The sequence below is a fragment of the Platalea leucorodia genome, assembly GCF_965183815.1.
Source record: "Platalea leucorodia genome assembly, chromosome: 1".
Lineage (NCBI taxonomy): Eukaryota > Metazoa > Chordata > Aves > Pelecaniformes > Threskiornithidae > Platalea > Platalea leucorodia.
In genome coordinates, this window is record NC_138823.1 from 129,646,797 (window position 1) to 129,670,970 (window position 24,174).

Consider the following 24,174-nt stretch of genomic DNA (forward strand, 5'->3'; position numbering starts at 1 on the left):
GGAATTCCCTACCCCTCGCCTCCGTTCCTTTGTAACTGCAGAGTTCTGTTCAGTTCTTGCTGTGTTTGCTGAAACATGAGGATCGATAGAAAGAGGTTGTATGCTTAATATTGTGTTGCTGTGCAGTCTCTTTGCCAAATTAGAACCCTGGATTGGTACTGCCTGGTAGCTTTCATTTCCTTTGCTCCTGTCTCAGTTCCAGGAGCAGTATTTTGTTTTACAGCTCTGCTGTATCTGTTGCTTTTTTAAAGTGTTCTTTCATTCTGAGGGACAATTTTCAGTATTAAGGAGGACGTGTAGAAGAACACTTTCTCTTCTCACTTGTCTGTCACCTGCAAGGTTGCATATGCCATTACTGTGCTGCATCATTCCTGATCCTATAGTAACTACCCAGCTCATAATTTATTTCTTCCACTGCTGCCCCATGATGTTATGTTTTCTGTTTCTTTCCATCCGCAAGCACACAGCCATTTAAAGATTATTATCTAAGACTACTTAGATCACAGACTGAGAAGTCTATTAAAATAGAACTTTTCAAGTGAAGAATAAGTAACATTTTATGTCTTGTCCATAGACATTTGTCTGTTCTTTTTACCATAAGTTTAACAAATCCTAATTACTGCAATCAGGGATGTAAATAGTCAGTCTACTCCAGAAGAAGCGGAGCCTAAGAGAGGAGAAGGTCTTCATAATGAGTGTGAAAAAAAAGGCGAAGAAGGGATTTGTAAAGCACTAGAGTGAGAACAAGAAGGACAAAAATGGTTAGGATATCACAGATTGTCAGTCTCAGTGATCAGCAAAGCTCTTCTTCTGATGAACTTTAGAGCTTCGTAGTCAAGGATCATCCAAAAACCAACAGGTATCCAGCTACCTTGTGGAGCTCTGTTTGCAATGACTTCAAGACATTGGTTCCTTTTTCTACCCATTCCACCTTTCTACGGCACAGGAAAGAGAGACTCCCAGCATCTTTAGTCTCGAACTGACACTGTGAATAATATAGGGAAGGGTTCTTTCTACTGTTTTTCTACACCCAGAGAGGCAAAAAGTGGTTTTGAGTCAAGTATATAAAATTTTTCATCTTGGAAGGGCAAATATAGCTGCATGCAGTCACATGTTTTATTTTTGAAAGGGCTTTGACTTTGCACATTGTGAATTGGCTTTTTTTTTTTTAAGACTCACAACACTTAACAAGCCATAATTGATTAAAAAAATGTGATGTTTTTCATAGCTTGCATTTGAACAGATGAGTTGTGAGGTTTCCTCACCTGAAGGTTGATAAAATTCTTGCAATGCTCTGCATAGGTGTTAAAACTGCTTTAGTAATTATTAAACTTATTGCATACATAATTAAAGAATAACTACTAGCGTCAAAGTAGAAGTACCATGGTTTGTGACTCTGTGCCCACAAGTAGTAGTAGAATTTTAAGAAAAATTAGCATGACTGCTAAAAAGCTGTTGATTACATTTCAACCTAAGCTTCATCTGGAAGGCTCTCTTTTGCTGTTGCATGGCGGTAGAAAATACCGTAGGCATTTAGGGTATCGCACTGGTTTCCTGTCTCGACATCCAACCCCTTACATGGGGGAGCAGTGAGATATGTTTCCTTCTATAAAGTTCTTCACTGGAACTTACATAAGCCAAAGAAATAGTATCTGTTCGAATGACAGGAGGAATAGCAATGCCAGCGGTGTCTGTGGAGACTGTCAGAGGAGAAGTCAGCTCCCCTTCTCTGGACGCTTGCCATACCAGTATTAGCAGTGCTCTCCTCCATGCTGGTTGGAGGTGTTGCAAAGTCATTTTGGAACTGTCGTTCTGGAGTAAGTTCTTTAGAAAATTGGCTCTTTGCCTCCTGAATGACCACAAGCAGAAATAAATCTTCTAGGCCTGAAGCTTGGTCTTGTGGCAGCAGTCGGCCACAGTTAACTGAACCCAAAGACAGAATGAATGGGCCTGCAGAAAAGGTCTCAGAAATGTCTGCTGGAGTTCAGCCTTCTACGCTGTGGGAGCCCTTATTGCCTCTTCTGAAATACATGTGTGTTAGACATATTCACAAAAGCCCCCCCCCCCTTTTTTTTTTAATATATCATGACTGCAGTGCCCACTAGTGCTTCCCTTATGTTGCCTGACACCGCTTATTTTTGAGAAAAGTGACTTGTAAAAGTAGGATGGGTAACTGAAGAAAAGAGGGGGAATTGTTGGAATGAAGTAATTTGACCTGAAGATTTCGTTGCGTGGAGCAGTGTGACGTGTAGCGTGTATGTGAAGCGATGCATCATCACAGGATGCCTGTTCAGAATGCCAAGTTCTTACGTTGCATAGCCTATGGTGTGGCTGCAGAAGTGAGGTGGCAACTGCTTTGGTGTATATTTGCGCTGTCTTGTTTTTTCACTAGATAAGAAACAATAAAAATGACCTGTAACAAGCAAGGTTCAGAACAGGCAGAAACATTAGGGTATGTTTTTCTTGTTATTCTGCTCTTCTTTTAAGAGGTTAATTAACAGCCAAACCTGTGCTAATTATGTGACTTGAAATTTATCTACCACAGTGAAGGGCAACGTTTTCAGCTGACAGATAGGAGAAAGAAATACAGATACGAGAACTACTGAGTGCTAATGTATTTCTGGTGTAGGGTAGGACTGGGGGGGGGAGAAATGGAGTACATTGCCTGAATGAACCCTGATCTTTAAAGTCATGTGGAGTAGGTAAATTTTCATGAAAAGGTAGGAGTTTCATAATTTTAGGGTGGAGTTTAATGACATGCTGCTTCTTGGGTTGTTTTTTTTCATTTGCAAAGTTTCTAACAAAAATGATGATGGAAACTCACTGGCTTCTAATCTCCTGCCTAAGGCCATGGTTTGATATTTGGTTGCAGCTGAGCTTAAGCAGTCACTCTTTTCTTCTGCAAAGTGGTGAGGAGAGTGGGGAGAGACAAATTATTTAGGTTAGCACATGACTTCGAAGTTGTTCCTTGAAAGTTTTCCTAAGTAGAAATTAGAAATGAGTGTTTTGGCTTAGATAAACTTACTCTAATGTTTTCCTTTGTGAGAGAAGTCCTGTAATCACAGAAGAGGTGTCTTTTGTGAGTGTCCTTTGGTTTGGGGGCTGGCAGGTGAGTGGAGGAACTTGAGTGTGGTCTGCCTTGGACCTCTCTCTCTGGGAAAGTAACTTTGAAGTTGTTGGCCTGAAACTTCTTAGAATATGTTTTGAAACTCAGCAACATGCTTAATTTTCTTGTCTGGTTCCTGATTGTTTTGGGGTTTGAGTGTGGTTGTGAATTCCTCTTTAATTGTGAGAGAACCTAGGGTCTTAAGGATGTCTGCTTCTATTTATAACATGTTGTGTTGACTTACACTGGCTGTGAAAACACTGAAACAAGAAAAGTACTTCTGTAACATACTTGTTTACCACATGCGCTGCCTTTCAGGACCCTCAGCTTTTTCCCATCTTCCATCCGACAACTGCGTGCCAGTTTTCTTGCAGCATTTCTTAGGTGTCTCCCACCACCCCTTGGCTGATCATGTGCACTGCTACTTATGGTTTTACAACTGGAGCTCTGAAAATAGACATCAAAAAGACTTTCTCTTGCCTTCCATCTGTTCTCAGGAGGTTACAGTGAAAGCGTAAGATCATGTTCAGGTGGTCCAGTTACCTGAAAAGTGTATGGCAAAAGGGGTCTGAACTTGCTGCAGCCTTTTCCCTCATAGAAACATGTATGGACAGAAAGCCCTTCAACTTCTTAACTCCCTTGTGTGCTTCTGTGTGTGCAGCTCTAATTCTTGGACACCATCCAGTGACTGCTTGGAGTCATGCCTGTTGTGACTAGTGATGCCTCTATCTCCCTGCACAGAGATATATGCTTGGGGTAGGGAAATATCTAATAAGAAAATATGCTTGTACAAAAATGACTAAGTTGAAATAAAATAAAATAATAATTGGTCACTTCTCTACAAGTAGTAATTAACGAAGCATGTCAGTCTAAGAATAAATTTAAGTCTTCTGTAATGGAAGAAAATTTTTCATCAATATAGGTAATTGAAATATAAAATAGTAGTTAAACTTGTTGGTTTATATTCCACATATCACCTAGTATGGTTGTATGGATACCACAACATAAATACATTGGTTGTGCAAATATTTTTATCAGCAGCTAGAAGAGATAGCATTTTTGAATCGCCGTTAATGAAAACCGTATCAAGATGGACTATTCCTTACTTCATTCTGTTTCCCAGTTTGATCCTGCTGCAAAGCTGTTTAATTCAGCGGGTTATGGATGAGGCTATTCAGGCATTTGACCCTGATTTAATTTTCTGGAATAAACAATGATAAAACTACAAAGCTTGGTTTAAAAAAAAAAAAAAAAGGGCATGTCTTTTGACTGTAAGAATGCACTGGATATAATTACCTTGGAAAATAAGGGTATAATAAAATTGCACTTAACAGTCTCCACACAAATGGTTGTCTACATATCGCTTATATGTTTGTTACAAGGTATCTTTGCTAAAAAGCAAAGAATATGGAAGATGGAAGTCAGGGCCATCAGCACTCTTTTTTTTAAGAAGCAAGCAGGGAAGACTCAGTGACTAACTGCTCATCAGCACCATTTCAGAATTTTTTTTATATTTGCCTCAAAATCTTAGGCAGTCATTCAGGGTCTGCTTCATGAGTGGGTCAGCTGTCTCTGCTGTGGGCTCTAGGGCAGGTGACTGGAGGACAGTGTCAGTGCTGCTCCCAGTAGGTGTCAAAACCCACGTGGGTGACGTGAAAGTGTAAAACACAAACAGATGACCACTGGGATGCAGGGGGAAATAAAACAGACTGACAAACATTTAATAAATAAGTATTTTGCAAAGTGTTAATAAAAAGGTAATTTGATATTTACAAAAGCTTACCTAAGTATCTGATTGTAGATTTTCTTTGTGAGATGAGGGTATATGAGAGGAATAGCAGAGTCTTATTTGCTATGCTGAAATAAATGAAAGTTATTAAACGTATGCAAGGTTTTGAGAACACCTGTGTTACGTGTCCATTAATGTTTAAAAATCAGGTTCAATGTTGTGAATTAAATGACATTTATGGTAATTTTTTTGCTATTCTGTACTTAATGTTCCCTATCTTATAAGAGATATGGAGTACTTTCTGTTGTGCTTTTTGTATTATGTTGTACAAAGGTTCTCAGTGATAAGACTAGACAAAAGGTTAATCTGTTTTCAGTGTGGTTTATTGGCGTGGAGTGTGGGAACTTTGTGAGAATGTTCAGCTTGAGGGTGTAGAGAACAGGACAGGGAAATTTTTAATTTAAAAATTACATTAGGAAAATATAGGAATATAACTTGTTAAGATCTAAGTGTAGCATCTACTTGCATTCAAAGAATTAAAAAAAAATAATGCTTAAGTAGTATATATTTGTTGCCAAAGGATTGAATTCAAGCTGCTTCACGGACGGAAGTCATGAGCTAAGCACTTGGAAGGAGCTTGTGAAAGTTCACTGTTAGAGAGCAGCGTTAGACAACAGTAGCCTCTTCTGGAACAAATGGTATTTTCTTTACAATTACTCCTCTTACGCGGTTTGTTCAGTGTTGAAAAGCACATGAAGCTGAGGATAAGAAAAGCTTCTCTTATGAAGTCTGACAGAATTGTACTAATCCTAAAATTTTGACAGACTTTGTGACCACCCCCAAGGGATTGATTCAGCTCACTAACTGTCCATAGTATTTCCTTCATACAACGACTGTTTAACTCGAGACATTTTTGGAAGCTTTTTAATTAGTGGCACATGTAGTTAAAGCAACTTAAAATATTTTTTTAATTTTCTGTTTTTATTAAATGCCCTGATAAAAAATATAGCAAAAGTAATAAAAATGAAGTAATTAATGCATCATAAAGGTTATCGTGTGCTATTTTAAATGCATCCGAAAAGCAAAAATACAAACGAAGGTAATTCACTTTGATTCGACTGGGTCTGCCCTTCATGTAAACACAGGTAGAAATTAGTTGAAAAAGTGTTAGTAAAGCAATCAGCTGTCTGTTCTGAAGAGGGGTACGCCTGCCTGGTGAGGCGGGGTATTCTTCACATGTAGTTAGTGGTAGCTTGCTCGTCTCCTCCCTGTGGAGGGATTTAAGCAGCCTAGGACTGAGGGCAGAGAAATCGCTGCAGTGCTGCTTCGCTGCTGTGGAGAGATGTGGTACGTTTGCTGGAATATTCATTTTTATAGGGTGGTTCTTTTGTCTCTGATTTTGGTTGTTTTCGATTACACCCTGTTTAGGGCACATCACTTTTCAGTTCCATGTTTGGAAGGTCGTCTTTTCCCAGCCTTTTCCCATCTGACCGCTATCCTCCTCACCCCTGAAGAAGTAAAAAAGGTTAAATTTTCATGTGGCACAATTCTCATTGGGTTCCTGTCTGTCAAGGAAAAATCTGACTCGTTTTACTTATTTTTAAGAGCACTGCACCTAGGTATTCGGAGGCAACCAAATATACTTTGAAGATGAATTCTGTTAGTCAGTGTAAGGCCACTTTAACTATAAATGAGCAAGGTCTTGGTTTGGTTTAAGTGATCTGCTTAACATTGATGGCATTACTTAGTTGGGATTAATTTTCCCAGGACTGTCTGTGCCCACCGTGCAGATGGGCTTAGTCGTAACAGTTAACCTTTCACACCCCTTTCAAAATTCCATTGTCTGTGAAATGTAATAATATTTTTTCAATAGTTTTTTTTACTTCTTAATTTGCCTTGTGAAAATCTTTTTTTTCCTGTAATAACCACATTCTGCTGAACTTAAAAGTTGTGCTCTTACGCACAGCAGTCCTCTGACCAGATAGAGATGATGACCAGCTTCTGGCAGTCAGAGGCACCTGTCTTTTCTCCCTTTGCAAGCTGTATTGATGTAGTGGAATCAGCTATGACACTTGTGCGTGGCAGGTAACAACAGCAATTTTCCTCTTGTGTTCACGTGGAAATGACAGTCATGACTTAAGCAATTGGCAGGGTGCAGGCAAAGGAGACGTTTGGCACTTGGGCTGTGCATCCTGTCCAAGCAACTGTGTTCCTCCCTGGAGGAAGAAAGTCCTGAAGTGTGTGGAAGTATCCTCTGCATTTCCCATGGAACCACACTGAACTGGAAAATGCAAATTATGTGTTTTGCTCAGATATCTGGCCTGTCATCGACTGATTTGGGCCTCTTGTAAGGTGAGGTGCCGCTACATCTGTATGCTGAAAATGTGCCTCTGAGTCTGCTGGCCAGTTGTCTTTTAGAGCTTGCATTTTGGGGAAATGAAAGCTATTGAGCTGTGCCAAAAGCTTTATGGATATAGTTAACACCTCTGTTCCAAGTGAGCTAGTTGATTCTGACTCTTCTCGTGTCCTGACTTAAAGCCATGTTTTTGTCCTGTAACAGTAGCCTCAAGGCTGGTAAGACAACAAAAAAGCATGTGCATTTGCAGTGCTGGAAATGTTTATATGAAATTGCAGACTCTTAAGTCTATTCAACAAGCTGCTTATTCCATGTATTTTGCTACGTTTTTCTACCTCTTTTTTAAATGGCCTTTTGAAGACAGAGTCAATAGGATTAAGATGACAACTGTGGCTTGGGTTGCTGGTCCTGGTAGTAGAGAAATGACCTCATGCACTGTTAATTCCCTAAGTATTATAGCACTTCCTCAGAAAAGATCCAGTGAGGCCATTTGGATGCACTTCTATTTTTGCTTTCAAAAATTACTCTAAAAATATTCTTTTAAAATGTATTGCTTTCCTTTTGGAGAGGGGGAAGCAACTTCAAGGAGGTTTTTACCTGTGATGATTTCTTCCTGTTAGTGCATGAGCTGAATGTTTCCAGTAGGCATTCTTTTTATGCTTATCACTTAATTTCATTTTGCAAATGCATATTTTTTTGTTTGAAATAGGATTTATGTTTTATCATTCTTTTTGATGGATGTGTAGGTTTGCAGTATTTTCTAAAATGCTCCTAACCCTTCTTCCTGTTTTTCCCACCCTTGTATTACATGGACTGGAAGTGTTAAAATCAAACATGTGGAGATTAAATTGTGATGATTAAACCATGTGAATTAAAAAGCAAATTCTTAAACATGGTGTGCTGGTACAAGATTCCCTCAGCAACTGCCACCCTGCTATCCTATAAATACTATTGATCAAGTCTTATCTTCGTTCCTTGGCAGATACCTAAAGTATGCAATGCTTCCCTCCCTCTACCCAATACCCATTTTTAACTGTTGTTTCCCCCTGAATGTTCTAAAATATGTGACAGATGTGTACCAGAAAGTCACTGTTCATGGTAATAATCTGAGGGGTTTTAACTCTTCAGTCCTCTTGTGTTTCAAGCACTGAGGTTTCTGTGAAGCCAAACTGTAACCTTTGAGAGGTGACCCACTATGGACAAAAGTGGACTTAAATATTTCTGAAGCTGTGTTTTCTTCTTTGATTTTTAACGTGTATGAACATCACTTACATCTCTTCTTTGAATGTGACAAGCATCTGTTCAGACTGGAAGCATTACTCTTGTCTGGTCGTCTTAAAGTACGGTGTTTTTGAAAAGTAGCTGTAGGTTCTAAAAAAAACCTGTCTTGGTTGTGAACTTTCTTGATGGGTAGATTTATATATGAACTGCTGTGACTCATAGCATGCTACCTTATTTTTATCCAGATAATTACCTTGCTACAAGATGTGCAAAATAGTGTTTAAAGATTTGTTCCCTCAGTTTAAGGAGCAATGCTATTGTCTTATCTTTTTATCTGTCCTCTTAATGTCAGCTCAGAATTCATCTTCTGCTTGCTTTGCCTTCTTCCCAAATTTTTAAATTGAAATTCTTTCTGAAGTACTTTACAAAAAGAATTGTAAAAGTGAAATTGAGGACTGTAAAAATGATATATGAGCTGCAGTAGTTTCTTTTTTTTTTTTTTTTTTTTTTTAAAAGCTGTGTCAATCCCAGGTATATCACAAGAAATTTTGAAGTTGATATGGCTTTTTGTATATGCAGTTTTTGTTTGAAGAGCTACATGTGCACACACTGAAATAACATGTAGGTAAAGATTTCTGGAGTCTCTAGAGGATTTTACTCCTCCCCTGCCTTGATCATTTTTCATTTTTAGTAGTGGTGTGAACATCAGAGGATCAACATGTGTTTTCGTTTATGTCATTTGGGATGCTTCATAGATCCATGATTCTCCAGGCTTACGGTTTCATTATTTCACCCCTTGCTTTATGCTAAGGAACTGTTCAAGCGCAAAGCTTTTCTCTGAATAGCAAATTATTAAGTAGGATTCAACAGCAGGAATGCTCTTAAATCTATTTTTTTAATCTACTTTTATTTAAAAATGGTGTAATACTTTTGCTATGATCTCTGACAGTTCTGCCAATTCATAATGAAACGGCTTGAATTACTGTTTCATTTGCCTGTGAAGCTCCTCTGAGTGGTAGTCCTTGGTAAATAGGTAGTCACTGAGGAAATGGTATGGCATAGCGTACCCCCTCACGTCCTCTCCTCCCCCCAAATCAACTCAGCTCACAGCTGGACATATATATTAATGATATTAGTTTTATGTTAATGTACATACTTGTGAACTGTGATTGCTGGGGGCAGACATCCTTGTGAATATCTGCTGCTGCTAAACCTGCTGGGAATTGTAAATGCTATTAATATAACCTACAGAATGCTCTGAAATAACATGCCTGATTTTAACCAACAAAAAAGTTAGAGGATCGAGTAAATAAATAAACCAACAAAAGTGGATCAGATTTCTTTCTTTTTTTTAAGATAGTGAACAATTTTCTTATGTTTTAGTTATATGGCAGCATGAGAACTAGAAGGCGAGAGTGAGATACAATTTTAAATTAATTGTACATTTAACGCTTCTCAAAGCTTGGTATAAATATAAACAAATTATCACAAGGATTTTTGAACAACAGATGGATGTCTCTTCTCCCCCTTCCAGCCCCCGAGATATCCAGGAATATCTTTGGGAGAACTTGGTATCCTTCCTGTAAGTACTCTAGTCTAAATGTAACCATCATAAATAAGCTGTGTGTTTTTGCTACGTTGAAACGGTCTGTAGCATCATTTAGTAGTACAACCTCTCATCTGAGGTAAAAGATGGAGCATTAGGCACCGAATACGTTGACTTCCATATCCCGAGATCCGAAGTAAAGCTTCCTTTTGTACTTTAAAATATATTGCTTTTATTACAACAAACATAATGTTGGTAAGTTCAGCCTTCCACGTACTTGAGGTTTCCAGGATTTTTTATAAAGAAAAACAAAGAAACACAAACTTTGCACATTTTTCCAGTATTAGTAATTTGTTTCGTGATAAGCCTTTACACCTTGCTTACGACTTCCATGAATTTGGGTCCCCCACCCACACAGCTGCATTGGGAATAGCAACCTTCTGTGGCACGTTGCTCCAGACGCTGGCGATGGCTTCGTCTGCCTTCGCTCAGATGCTGCCACAAGTCATCTTTTTGGATGAAACTTCCGCCCCCTTTGCTGGGATCAGTCTCACACGGCGTCTTCGTGAGGTCCTTGTTGTTTCTTCCAGTGTGGTTATTGCTTTTGCTCTGCTCAGCACAACTTGGTTTAGAAGGCTGCTTGCCAGTGTTGATTCTGTTGGATGGGTTTTTTGCCTTTGTCAATGCATTTTGTCTTGTCTTTGTAACAAATGGTTATCTTAAATAGCTTCTCTCTGAATTATTGATGTTCTGGAATGACTTCTTGCTCCAATCTATTTACTTCCTACTTAGATCGTCTCTTGCATTATTCTGTGAGATAAATATATTCATATGAAATACAGCATTAATCAGCCTCTGCAGTGTTCTTTATACGTGAGTCTATAGGTATTTCTGTAGTACTATAGGTTACTGGGTAGAATTCTACAAATAATTATAAATTCAGAGAATAAGGCATTCAGTGTCTGTCACCGTAGGTAGTTCTTATTTTAACTGATAAGTCTTCCTCTACTCCCCAACTTAACTGCTTCCATAACATTAAGAGCAGAGCGTCATATTGCTTTGTGTTCTCCCTGCTATCTTGCCAGACTATCCTTTGAATGTGAGTACAGATGGTATGACTCATTTACACTTGTCCTAAGCAGGCGAGGTACTTAACACCAAGTATGTGCCTCCAGCTTTTGATTCCTGTGAAAAAGATAGTGTTTACCTCCCCCCACCCCAACTAGTATTATTTTGCTATAATTCAATCAGATTTTAGTTGATCTTCCTTTTAAAATTACAAACCAAATAATTGGTAATTAAAATTTTTTGTTACTGTGTCTTTTTTTTCTCCCCCCTGACTAAAATGCAATTGACTTAATTTTTAAAAGATGCCAGACTTCTCCTGATTTTGCTGAAGCCACTTTTAAATAGGAAAAATGAAGATTACCTAAGAAAATTGTTCTACCAGTTGGATCTAGAAAATACCCTGAGGTACTGTACTGAAAATACCCTGAGGTACTTCTTCAGTACCTCTGAAATACAGGTAACTGTTTTTTTCCTAGTGTATTAGGAAGCTAACGTATTCTGTGACTTGGGACATGAGTAAATCGGCAAACATTTTCCCTTCTCAAATAGGCTGAGCCTAATAGAGCTTCAGTGTTGACTAGACCTTATCCAGCAGGTCGTGAATATGCTGAAAAATGGCTTCTCTTCCCTCTTTAGCAGCAGGGATAGAAAAGGAGACTTATGAACTTGTGCGTTTGGTTTGGGGGGGCCAGGAAGGATGTTATTTTCTCTTTTAATAGGATCATTCTCGCCTCTTTTATCCATGCGTCAGCTGAAGATCTGCCTTTACAGGTAATGCTGAGGAGCATGCGGTGTGTTGAAGTCACACTTGGCACTGAACAGCAGCAAAGGGGAGGTGAGAGCATAGGATAAAGTACAAGCTGGTGTATAGTCAAGTGGCTTATTTGTTCAGCTTGTCCCTTTTCACTTCAGTCAGACCCAAAATCAAGCTCCATGTTGCGATACAGTATCTTTTTTTCCTTTTGAAGGCAGTAAGTTTACAAAAAAAAAAGGGTCAGGAGCACCTTTTTTCCTAACCTTTATTTAAAATTACTAATTTACATGGGCAAGACTTTGAAGTTGTTCACTGTCCCATGGCCATGTCTGTCTATATATAAAAGTTGTATAGTAGCTCTGTTTTTCAACAACTTTCTTTGTTTTCTTTCAGCTGTTTCCCATACATGCTGTTTATCAACAAAAATTTGGAGGACCAGCTCTCTCTTAAGCCTGTGTAGGTGTTTATAGTTGCCCCAGAGCTGCATGTCTGCTCTCACCTGGAAGCTGAGTGCTTTTGTTTTAAGGCTCGTACTCCCTCTGATGGCGAACCGCTGTGCTTCTCTTACTTTCCATGTGTGCTTTCATCTCTCCCTCTTGGTCTCCATTTTATCTTTTTGCTGTTATGCTGGAATAGGCTAAGTCATTTTGTGTGTGTATGTGTGTCCCAATGAAAGTGTAGTTTTAATAAAGCTGAACAAATTGAAGGGCCATACCAGACTGCATATATACTAGCCAACAATAAGCTATTTGGTCAGGTAGGGGGAAAGGAGGGAAAGCTTATCTTCTCCACTTGAATTTATTTTATATTTTTAAATATCACAGTTGCTCTTCTGTGATTCACGTGGAGTGTATTTCTTAATGTTTGGCTTAAAGGGATGACTCAATCTCCCTGAAGCTTGAATAAGAATAATTTGCTCTCTTAAACTTAAATTATTTGTTCCAGTGGTCAAGTATTTGAATAATATCAACTTATGTATGGTACAAAAAAAAATAGTACTATAACGACTTTATTAGTTGCTTTTGTGTAGGATCATTATTAAGAAATGACTGTGTTTAAAACCTTGAAATGATACTGAGTCTCCATCCCTGGAGGTATTTAAAAGACAGGTAGACGTGGTGCTTGAGGACATGGTTTGGTGGTGGACTTGGCAGGGATAGGTTAACAGTTGGACTTGATGATCTTAAGGGTCTTTTCCAACCTTAATGATTCTATGATTCTAATCAAGATTTAATATATAGAAAATAAATCTAAAAGAGCTGTTGTTGCAACTTGTGGGTTAATGATGTGATAGCATATGGTAATTTTTTATTAGCCATAGGTAAATTTGGCATGTAGAGTACCAATAGTGCAAAATAAAGCTGTTTATCATGTGTTTACAGAAATAAAACATGATAGTATTTATGTCTTTGTACATGCTCATGTACAAGGTCAGTTTGAGAGAAAAGATAGCTATGCTGTGTTACCCATGTGGTAAATGAGCCTTTGCTACAACATTAATAAGTGCAGAAGGAAACCAGCAAATCTTTGTGTTCTCATTACATCTCCTTCCCGTTTCAGTAGTAGTAATTTCAAACATTTCTTGGATGTGTTTGTTAAATTATTTAATCTGATATCTAACCTTTGCTTAATGTAAATTATTTAAATGGGTAAAGACTGTCAGTTCTGGTTCATTGTCACTGACTGTAGTCGCACTGTTATATATTTACTGCACGTGGTGCTGCCTTTCATGTATAATACTGGCAACAGTTTCAGGTGGTGGAAGAGATGCTGGTAGGAGAAGTTTAAATTACTGTAATGAGTTTTCTGGTGTGTTGGTAGGCCTTTTCTGACAGCATGGGGAGAAGATAAAATCCAAATTCATGGTGCATCTGAATCCGAGTCCCGTTTAGTTCTGTTTGAATGAAGAGTTAGCACCATTGGGATGTCAGGCTTTCAAGTATTGATTCTGTTTGCTTGCCCATGCTTGCACCTGCTCGGGAATCCTATTTAGCACACATTTGGCAATTCTGGTGGAGGTAGGTAAACCTGTAAACATCAGTCAAAAAGACTGAAGTAGAGCTCTTTTAATTTTGAGCCTTTAACGTCTACTTGAATGTGAAGTCAGTAGTCTTAAATTTAGGTGCCTATCTTAAATTTGTGAAGTAACTAGAGCCTTCCAGGAATTCTGGCACTTGGATGACAGATGTAAAGGAGTATGTGCTGATAAGAAATTTTGTGGTCTCGCTCAAGTATTTTGGTTTTCTTTGGTGTGCTGCCACCAAGTGACAAAACTTGATATTGCTGTTTTTTTAGTGATTTCCACCAATCATGCTCTTTCTTTTCTTTCTTTCAAACTGAAAAAGTTAGACTATTATTTTGCACTTTTCGTACATTCACGTATAATATTCCAAATTATTATTCAGAGTAACATGACTGCTTGGACAGTCTGACTGAAATTTCTAGGATAGAAGAATCATCAAAACAAAGCTGCTTTTCATCATTCTGCTGTTCAGTTTAGAGATTCTAGATTTCTGTCAGTTATTGGAAATAATAATTTGAGAAAGTTCTAGGGTGAAGTGGGGAATTTTCTCTTTGATTTGAAACAATATAATATAAGCACAAATCCAAACATAAAGATCAATTATAAAAATGCTCAGATCAGAAAACAATATTTGTCAGATTTGAACATGTACAATGTATTATAGAAACAAAGTTTGAATCCTGTTAGAGGTTTCTTTTCAGGATATCCTTTGATGAACGATCTTACAAAACCAATCAGTATATTAAACTAATACTCTGACCAATGCTCAAAGTAACATCGTATTTATTCAAAGAAGAACCAGCCTTAAATAATTACTCATATCAGCAGTAGACAGAAGAATTCTTCTACATCCTCTCTGCAGATATGTATCTTAAGCCCAGAAACTGTTTTCGGCACCAAAGAGAAAAGGTGTCTGAAGCAAGCCTGAACACTGGGGTGCTACAAATGAATCTAAGCAGCTGGAGGTATGACCTTGTAGCTATGAGCAGACCAAGCAGTTGGCACATACGCTTTCTGGTCAGCCGTTCAACAAGTATGCATCTCCATGCAAATCTGTTTAGGTGAGTTAACAGGGAAGCATTGCGTCTCCATCTTTTCCAGTCAGTGTTGCTGTTGAATCTGTGCCAGTACCACCTGCTTTAGGATCTCTTCTTGTTTGTGCTAATCTAAGCAAAAATGGATTGGTGAGGTGAAGGATATCGATGTGGGTAAGGGGAGAGTGTTGCATGTGGAGTGAGGGTGGTCATGGGATGCTGAGGGTGACCTCACATCTGTGCAGCTCGCACATCCGAGATGTGCCATCTACTTTACCTTCTGCTGAGCACTGTGTGTGGTCAGGAATGATGGAGGTCTGTCTGCAGAAATTACAGAAAAGATGATGTGTTGCCCCTGGTTAAGAACCATTGATTGTGTTATACTATTTATCATCTGGTCCTTATACACTTCAGCTCTATAAAAATTGCTGGGCAGTGAAATTATACTTTCTTTCCAAAAACATAAAGACAGACTTCAATTACAGCATTATTTGGAAATATGATTAAAGGTCTGAACTGTAGATGAGACCACTAGCTGAGGTGCATCTGCGCAAATTAGCAAAGCTACTTTAAGTGCTGTTTAAAAAGATAGTAACTTCCAGCCCATGTTAGAAAAGGTAACCTCCCTTCATATCGCTCCCTTGGGAGTTTGCCAGCTGTCCTGTTGCATGGGGGTTCAGCTGATCTTGCAGTAGGCCAGTTTGGGGAGGGGCAAATTTGCAAAAAACCACTTGTAGCTTTCTGCCACTTTGGCTCTCTAGGTCAGTTTATGAGACAGTCAGATAACTGCAGTGGCAGCACAAAGAAAATGCTGGGGACATGTAACTACAGTGGTAGTCCCTCTTTGTCCTTGGCTATATTGGGGCTGAATATGTCATATGCTGCTCTGCCCAGTTTGGAAAGGTGACTGAGGATTGTTTTTTGACCTGAGTAATTAACTTATCATTAAGACTCATCTGAACAATGTTGTAATGATACAGTTATTTTGGAAGATTCTGTACCTGCTTACCACAGCTGTTAGCTTTCCATTTGCCTTCATTCTATACACTTTCTTATCTATGAAAGCTGGATCTTTTGAGGCTTGCTTCTCCCCACCCCCCACCCCCCGGGTGAAAATGAGGCATCCATGAAGGCTAGGCTTTCTTCGTAAACATCACAGGTAAGAGGAGGAGGGGAAAATATTGATTCCTTCATTTTGGTCCACAAAAAAGAAATCCATGAGTAAAACCCACTAGCAGTAAAGATTACAGCAAATACATTGAAACTTCCAGAGGTCTCGTCTCTGGCACAGGGAATCTCGCGTGTTGCTGACCACTGCCAGTTTTTTCCTAAGAAGTATTGGCATATCAGTATGCCAGTTGTGCTTCTTATTTTGCAAATTAAAAAATTAATAACTCATAGTATGATTTTGTTTGCATTGGTAAACAATAGAAACAGTTTTAATATACTTAAAACCTTTGCTTCTGAGGTGACAGTAGTCATTCCTGTAAAATACATCCAGCCTGTGATCTACTGGGTTATATTTAATCCTAGCAAAAAAGGATTTAACTTCTGAAATTTTTTTCGTGTAAACTAGGAATTAATTTTGCCTGTGGCCATTTCAACTCCATTGTTAATCTTTCTCTCTCATGCTGTGTAAACACTACTGTACCTAGTCACATGCCATTTTTCATGATAAATTTCTGTATAATTTCATTAAATGCTGTGTGGCATTTCTGTTTTGTATTTCCTTGTTCTCCAAATGTTCTTCAATTGCTTGTGTTATTTATTGAAATAAATTTTTTGAAATAACACAATAAGTAAATGTAATGAAATCCAGCATGGGTTGTATGACATAAGTTTTACTGGTCCCGCTTACAGAACTGATCTATAAAGGAAATATCGGAACTGTTTAGAGATCTTTGGCAACTGGAATCATGGATAGACTTCTTAATTGAAAAATACTTATTTTATGTCCCTAACTCGCAAAGTAGTAGGGACATGTAATTAAGCAGTATCTTTATTCTGTTTAAGGTAGATATGTCAAAGTTGCATGTTACCTTAATTCTGCCATTTTCTAGCTTGGTTTAACCCTGGCGGGCAGCTCAGCCTCACGCAGCCACTTGCTTGCTCCCCCCCAGCGGGATGGGGGAAAGAATCAGAAGGGTAAAAATGAGAAAACTTGTGGGTTGAGATAAAGAGAGTTTAATAGGTAAAGCAAAGTAAAATAAGGAGTTCATTCACGATTTGCCATCAGCAGGCAGGTGTTCAGCCATCTCCAGGAGAGCAGGGCTTCATCATGTGTAACAATTACTTGGGAAGACAAATGCCATCACTCCCAACATTTTCCCCCCTTCTTACTTCCCCCAGCTTTTATCACTGAGCATGATGTCATATGGTCTTGGATACCTCTTTGGTTAGCGGAGTCAGCTATCCCAGCTACGTTCCCTTCAACTTCTTTTGTACTACCAGCCTACTCACTGGTGGGGCAGTGTGAGAAGCAGAAAAGGCATTGATGCTGTGCAAGCCCTCTTCAGCAATAACTAAAACATTCCTGTGTTATCAACACTGTTTTCATCACAAATCCAAAACATAGCACTATTCAAGCTACTATGAAGAAAATTAACTCCATCCCAGCCAAAACCAGTACACTCAGTAACTTGAGCTACTGTTTCATAGGCAGCATTTCTGTCTTGTGCGTGTTTGGACAAAGGTAGCTACAGTAAGTATTTTGGCATGTAAATAAAATGGATAAACAAAAAAATGGAAAACTTATCAGGAAGTGATGCCTGTAATTTAACTTTTATAGCATGAAAACAAACAAACTGTATGAGACCATCTGCTTTGTGGTTGCACTTTTTTGTTGTCTCTATTTATTTTGGTAGTTTCTGGATTGTATAAGGCCATGAGAAAAATTGGTTTAGGCCCTGAGTTGATATAGCAGGTGATTGGTGGTGGAAGTCTTTAGGAGTACACAAGCAGGTTTCCGTTACTACTTTAGTGCCTTGCATGTGGTTTAGCTTTGTACCTGAAGTTGCGTACACTGATTTCTTTTTTTTTTTTCTTCAAATTCCTAACTCTGTTTTGTATGTCCTAGTTTCACAACTGAACATCATTGTTTCATTTGAAATGCCAGATTTTTTTTTTTTTTGCTTTATTTGTGATCTGTTTTCTTGTTTAATCATGGCAGTGACTCTTGAGTGGGCTATTGTCTTCCAGTTTAGGCTCTAGTTCAGCTACTTTTTTCCTTCTAACATGGGAAAATAGATCAAGACTGTTTGTTTGCTTGCACTTAAAAATAGTTCTGAAATTACAAACAGAGCATTAGTGGCAAGCCTTCCCCTAGGGGAGAGAGAGTAGTGCTAGTATTGCTAGTATGGTATCTACTGATTCTCTGAACAAAGTAGTCCGTGTTGACAAAAGTCTGCATTAGAGTTTGCTTGCATAACTACTTTAGTGGCATAAATTCATGGTCCTTCCCAACTTGCATAGGTTTGCTGGAAAATTTTTTAGTGTAGGTCTCAGCTGAAGAACCAGCTTCTTGCTGTTGAGGAGTGCAAAACACTTCTAAGCTGTTATGCTAGGTTTTGTTGATTCCTCTTAGTAAGCTGAAGCCCTTATGGAGGGAAGGATATATAAACCTGGCATGGTGAAAAAAATTACAAGAGCTTAGAGGAGATGTAAATGTCATCTTTTCCCATGTCTATTTATTGAGGAAGAACAGGTTATGTGTAAACTATTCTTGATTTTTGGAAAAGTGTTGATGTTTTTGATGCTTGACTTCAAAAGTAAATTTACCTGAGAAGCTTGTGTACATCACTTCAGACTCTAACAACTACTACTGAATGAAAGCTGAAGAAACCAGTTTTAATGAGCAGGCTGCGTGTTCGTCAGTTCTGATTTTTTTTTTTTTTAATTGTACTGCTTCTATATTGAAGGAGACCTTACCCTGTAAGAAGCGGCACCTGCATGGTTATTTCTGTGTTGCTGCCATCAGGATAGAAAATTAGAATCTGTTCTCACTCAGCATGGTCTTACCCTGTTCCTCATACCTCCATAGTGCAGACTGTGACATATAAACCAACAGCAGTAATACATATTACCAGTAATAAAAAGATGCATTGCTTATACTATTTCTGTTTGAAAGCACCTGGTTCTGGGAGCAGTAACAATGGTACAGGACAATTTTGGTAGAACTTTGCATTCTAAAAGTTCATGGTAGTCTCGCAGATTTTCTAAGCAGAGGAATTGTTGCCGGGTGTAAGAGGAGTAGTTTTAGTACTCTCTTCCCAGTCAACAACTTTGTCTTACTGGATGAGGAAGGAGGGGAGATTGTCATGAATAGTAGTTTCAGTTGCTCGAAGTTTTTGCTTTAAAGGTGTAGAGCATGAACCTTGGTTCATTAAGACCTTTCTTGCTTGTAATCTAATCTTTCTTTCTCTATGCATTTCTACCTCCTAACCATGTGACTTTCAAAATAAATTAAAAAAAGCTATCTCAGAGCTCCATATGGGTAGGTGTGTTTATAAAATTGAAGTAATTTGTTTTTCACAGCCCACCCGGCGTTGACGTAGCCCTGTTCGGCCTCCGGGCAGCCCCGCAGTGCGTGCCCCCAGCAGCCAGGATGCTTCTGGTGAAGTACCATGGACAGGGCCCGGGTCAGGCTGCCGGGCGCGCTCTGGCTGGGGGGTCTTCAGCAAGACCCTTAAGTCGCAGAGCTTAACAGTGCCCCTGCTTGGAAAGTGTTGCCTGTGGGCATTCCTGACTAGATACTTGCAGCATTTGCAGCAAAATTGTAAGAACTGGCACTGTTTGATTGAAGACCTCTCTTGCAAGACAGGCATTCCTGTTCAGACTAATAGGGACTTTAGAGGGTTCCACTATATTCCTTTTGTTTTGTCTGAATGTTTCTGTAGCTGCTATGATTTGCACAGAGGTGATTGGTTTCTGATAGTTGTTGTATGGTTAGGATGATTATGCCTTTCTCAGGGTTTCAAGGTAAATTGTATTCAGGATTTCATCTGAATAGATAGCTGAACTCATGCTCAGCATCAGGAGAGAAACGGCACACAAAACTCTCAGTCTTTATTAAGACAACCTCCTCAACCTGTTCAGTTTGTGTACCTATTTATTATGGGCTGTGGCCGATATTTTTCAAAAGCTTCCTCTATGAGGAATTCTTTGTTATAACTTTGTCTGCTACCAACAAGGAGGTGTACCTTGCTGTTAAATCTTTTTTGCATCTGCTTGCCCCAGAAAATTGCTAATTTTCAGTCACCAACCTGCTCCTCCACCTGGATGCTCACAAGTCCATGGGGCCAGATGGGATCCACCCGAGGGTACTGTGGGAGCTGGCAGAGGAGCTTGCCAAGCCACTCTCCATCATTTACCAGCAGTCCTGGTCAACCGGGGAGGTCCCAGATGACTGGAAGTTAGCAAATGTGACACCCATCTACAAGAAGGGTCGGAAGGAGGATCCAGGGAACTACAGGCCTGTCAGCCTGACCTCAGTGCTGGGGAAGGTCATGGAGCAGATCGTCTTGAGTGCCATTACATGGCATGTGCAGGAGAACCGGGGAATCAGGCTTAGCCAGCATGGGTTTATGAAAAGGAGGTCCTGCTTCACTACCCTGGTCTCCCTTCCATGACAAGGTGACCTGCTTAGTGGATGAGGGGAAGGCTGTGGATGTTGTCTACTTGGACTTTAGTAAGGCCTTTGACACTGTCTCCCACAGCATTCTCCTGGAGAAGCTGGCTGCTCATGGCTTGGATAAGTGCACTCTGCGCTGGGTTAAAAGCTAGCTGGACGGCCGAGCCTAGAGAGTGGTGGTGAATGGAGTCAAATCCAGCTGGCGGCCGGTCACGAGTGGTGTTCCCCAGGGCTCAGTGTTGGGGCTGATCCTGTTCAATATCTTCATTGATGATCTGGATGAGGGCATTGAGTGTACCCTCAGTAAGTTTGCAGATGACACCAAGTTGGGTGGAAGTGTTGATCTGCTGGAGGGCAGGAAGGCCCTGCAGAGGGACCTGGACAGGCTGGATCCATGGGCTGAGGCCAACTGTATGAGGTTCAACAAGGCTCAGTGCCAGGTCCTGCACTTGGCTCACAACAACCGCGTGCAACGCTATAGGCTGGTGGAGGAGTAGCTGGCGACCTGCCTGGCAGAAAAGGACCTGGGGGTGTTGGTTGACAGCCGCCTGAACATGAGCCAGCAATGTGCTCAGGTGGCCAAGAGGGCCAATGGCATCCTGGCCTGTATCAGGAATAGTGTGGCCAGCAGGACCAGGGAGGTGATCGTCTCCCTGTACTGGGCACTGGTGAGGCCGCACCTCGAGTACTGTGTTCAGTTTTGGGCCCCTCACTGCAAGAAGGACATTGTGGTGCTGGAGCGTGTCCAGAGAAGGGAAATGAAGTTGGTGAAGGGTCTAGAGCACAAGTCCTGTGAGGAGGGGCTGAGGGAGCTGGGGTTGTTTAGCCTGGAGAAGAGGAGGCTGAGGGGAGACCCTATCGTTCTCTACAACTGCCTGAAAGGAGGTTGTAGCGAGGTGGGGGTCGGTCTCTTCTCCCTAGTAACGAGTGATAGGACGAGAGGAAACAGCCTCAGGCTGCGCCAGGGGAGCTTTAGGTTGGATATTAGAAAAAACTTCTTCACCGAAAGGGAAGTGGTTGATTCTCCATCCCTGGAGGTATTTAAAAGACGGGTAGACGTGGTGCTTGAGGACATGGTTTAGTGGTGAACTTGGCAGTGCTAGGTTAACAGTTGGACTCGATGATCTGAAGGGTCTTTTCCAACCTTAACGATTCTATGATTTGGATTTAAAGTTGGGCCTAGTAACCTAACGATTAAGCATCAGGATTTGCATTGGTGCTGTGGATTTTTTTTTTTTTGGTCACACTCCCCATCCCCAGAAAACCTTAATTTTCACTGAGAAGCTCTGCAACTGCTTTTTACTGCTAAAGCTCAAGGTAAACTGCTTACTGAGTATGGATAAGATCTGTATTGATATATGCTTGAATGTAGGTGAAATTCCTAACATGCAGTTGAGTCAATTTCCATGTGAAAGCCTAGCTTGAGTGACTTGGTTTTTTTCTTCTTGAATCTCAACCATTTCGTTGATACTTGAACAAAAAAAAAGGTACTGACCTTAAACAAACAAAATAAAACACCCCACAAAAACCAAAACCAACAAAAAAACCCAAACCCAAAGATGCTTCAGTTTATTGATACAGAGGTATAATTACATTAAAAACAGGCATCCCTTAGTAGGGAACATGCTGAGATTTGCAGAACCTCTGCCTGCTCCCATCAGTCTGTGCAGTCAACTTTTGCATCCTAATTTGGTACTGTGCTGTGAAACCCAGTAGGGGCCTGCTTCATTTTTAAGACACTTCATGCCTTTCTGAGGGATATGCTTTAATTTAATCCTCACAGGGAGAAAGGTGGCTGTATTTTCACTGTTTTCCAGTAGTAAAACGGTTCATAGCATTTTTGAAGTGCCCCAAAGAACCTGACTTTCTCTCATTTCCCCCAAGGAGTTCCATAGGTCTCCTTCCCTGTACAGTCAAGTGGATTTTGTACCTCTTCACTCATCCTGTTAAATCTCCTTAGGTACATATAATAATTAAGTGGGTTCTGTTCTGTACTGCTGGTACCAGTTGTGTTTTTACAGCATGGAAGAGCTGCAGCTTCTTTTAGTTCCTTAGTCTCGTGTGCTAGGGATCTGGAGGCCAAGCTGCTTTGTGGTATAGATGTCTCCCATAATCTGGCAGGAATTGGAGCCTGTATGAAGCTTCAGGTTGCAGACCTGTCTTTTCCAATTTTATATGTTGTGGGGGTTTTTGTGGTTTGTTTTTTTTGTGGTGTGGGGTTTTTTTTTTCCTTTTTTTTTTTTTTTTTTTTTTTTTTTTTCCTCCCCCATACCTGAGCTGTCCTGGACAGGACTCAAACTGGAACAACTTAAGTGTAAAAAATAGTAATTGTTTATGGCTGGAAACTGTTATTTTAGGGTAAATTATTCAGAAAACTGGGTTGCCAGACAGGTACAAGCTAGGTGAAAACATTTGTAGTGTACAGACTTTAACTCAAGGAAATTTGGGCTGATTTTGACAGCCCAATAATAATAATAATAAACAAACCTCATAAATCCATTATTTGTGTGTAATGGGTACCAGAATGATACATGTTTCTTTGACCTTCCAAAATTTCTTGTACTGGCTACAAAATAGTGTCGTGCTATAACTTGAATTGCTATAAGCAAGCCTGGGTTGAACTGATGAAAATAAAATTTATTTTTCTCCTAATCTTGGTAATAGCTGCTTTTTTTTTTTTTTTTTTTTAGCTGAAAATGTAGCTGTGATCTTTAACTGACTCTGGCACCTGATCCAGAAAACCTGAGTCTGAAGTTTGGCTGAGTTACAAAGCCGGATGCTTGTGGCAGTTAGTATGGTCTACCATTTCTGCAGATGTTGCTAGCATCTCTTTAATATATATGTGTGGAGCAAAATAAGCTTTAGTTTTCAGTGTGTCGTATCAGATTCTTTCTCAAGTGCGTACTTCAAAATGGCCTAATTTTAGTCTTTTATAAATGAGAATAGGTGTGATATTTCCCTTGTTGACCAGATGGTGATAGTAATGACTGAAAAATATACTCTTACATGATGAATGGAATTTACCAGCTGCTGCCTTTTGGCTGGGCTGGGAGGGAATGTGTGGGGAAAATATGCTGACTGGCAGTTTGCTTGTTCCATCTCTGTTAAAGCCAGGAGCCCTGTGGGACAAGGAGTTGATGGGATGTTTCTCTGGAATGGAAAGTGAATCTTTTTGTCCCTTTTGATTTGATTTTAATGCTACAGGAATTCCACTTCAAAAGAAACGTAAAACAAAGCTTGTATTAAGAGTAAATACTTGAGAATCTTTTCCTCTTCCCTTAGGCATGGGAAAGAGATGAGGTAAAGGCTTTTTTTTTTTTTACATTTGTTTTTTTAATAGTCTTATTTTAAAAAAAAAAAAACACAAAGCCTCACAGTTTTTGCCAAAATATTTAAATATTGTGTTCAGGAATGCTATGAATACTTCAGAAAACAAAAGTCAACTGTTCTTTTTTACAAGATCAAGAAATTTGAAGTAGCACCTCTAAAGAAATGACATAATGGAGCTTCTTTTCATTTTTAAGAACTAACAATATCCTTTAAGTGGCTTTGTCTTGCATATTTACATAAAGATAAATATTTCAGAAGAATGAGTCGGTTTTTTTCCCCCCCTGCATATTAATTTGTATTTGTGGATATTAATTCATATTCGTTGATATCGTTAATTAAATTAGCTCTACAGTATTTTAGAAGAGTCTGGTAATACCC

At 39.5% G+C, this 24,174-nt stretch overlaps 1 protein-coding gene across 2 annotated transcripts in view; it reads left to right on the plus strand.

The window, feature by feature from the left end:
- The window catches only part of ANKRD28 (ankyrin repeat domain 28), a gene marked incomplete at its 5' end in the record, with an annotated part of 128,442 nt that overhangs the window by 8,052 nt on the left and 96,216 nt on the right, over positions 1-24,174 (plus strand). The window contains one exon of one of the 2 annotated variants that reach the window (XM_082317632.1): positions 23,157-23,254. The exons of the other annotated variant lie outside the window; for it this stretch is intronic. Coding sequence (XP_082173758.1) covers positions 23,243-23,254 — 12 coding nt within the window. The remainder of the gene's footprint in view (positions 1-23,156; positions 23,255-24,174) is intronic. 2 annotated transcript variants of the gene reach the window in all.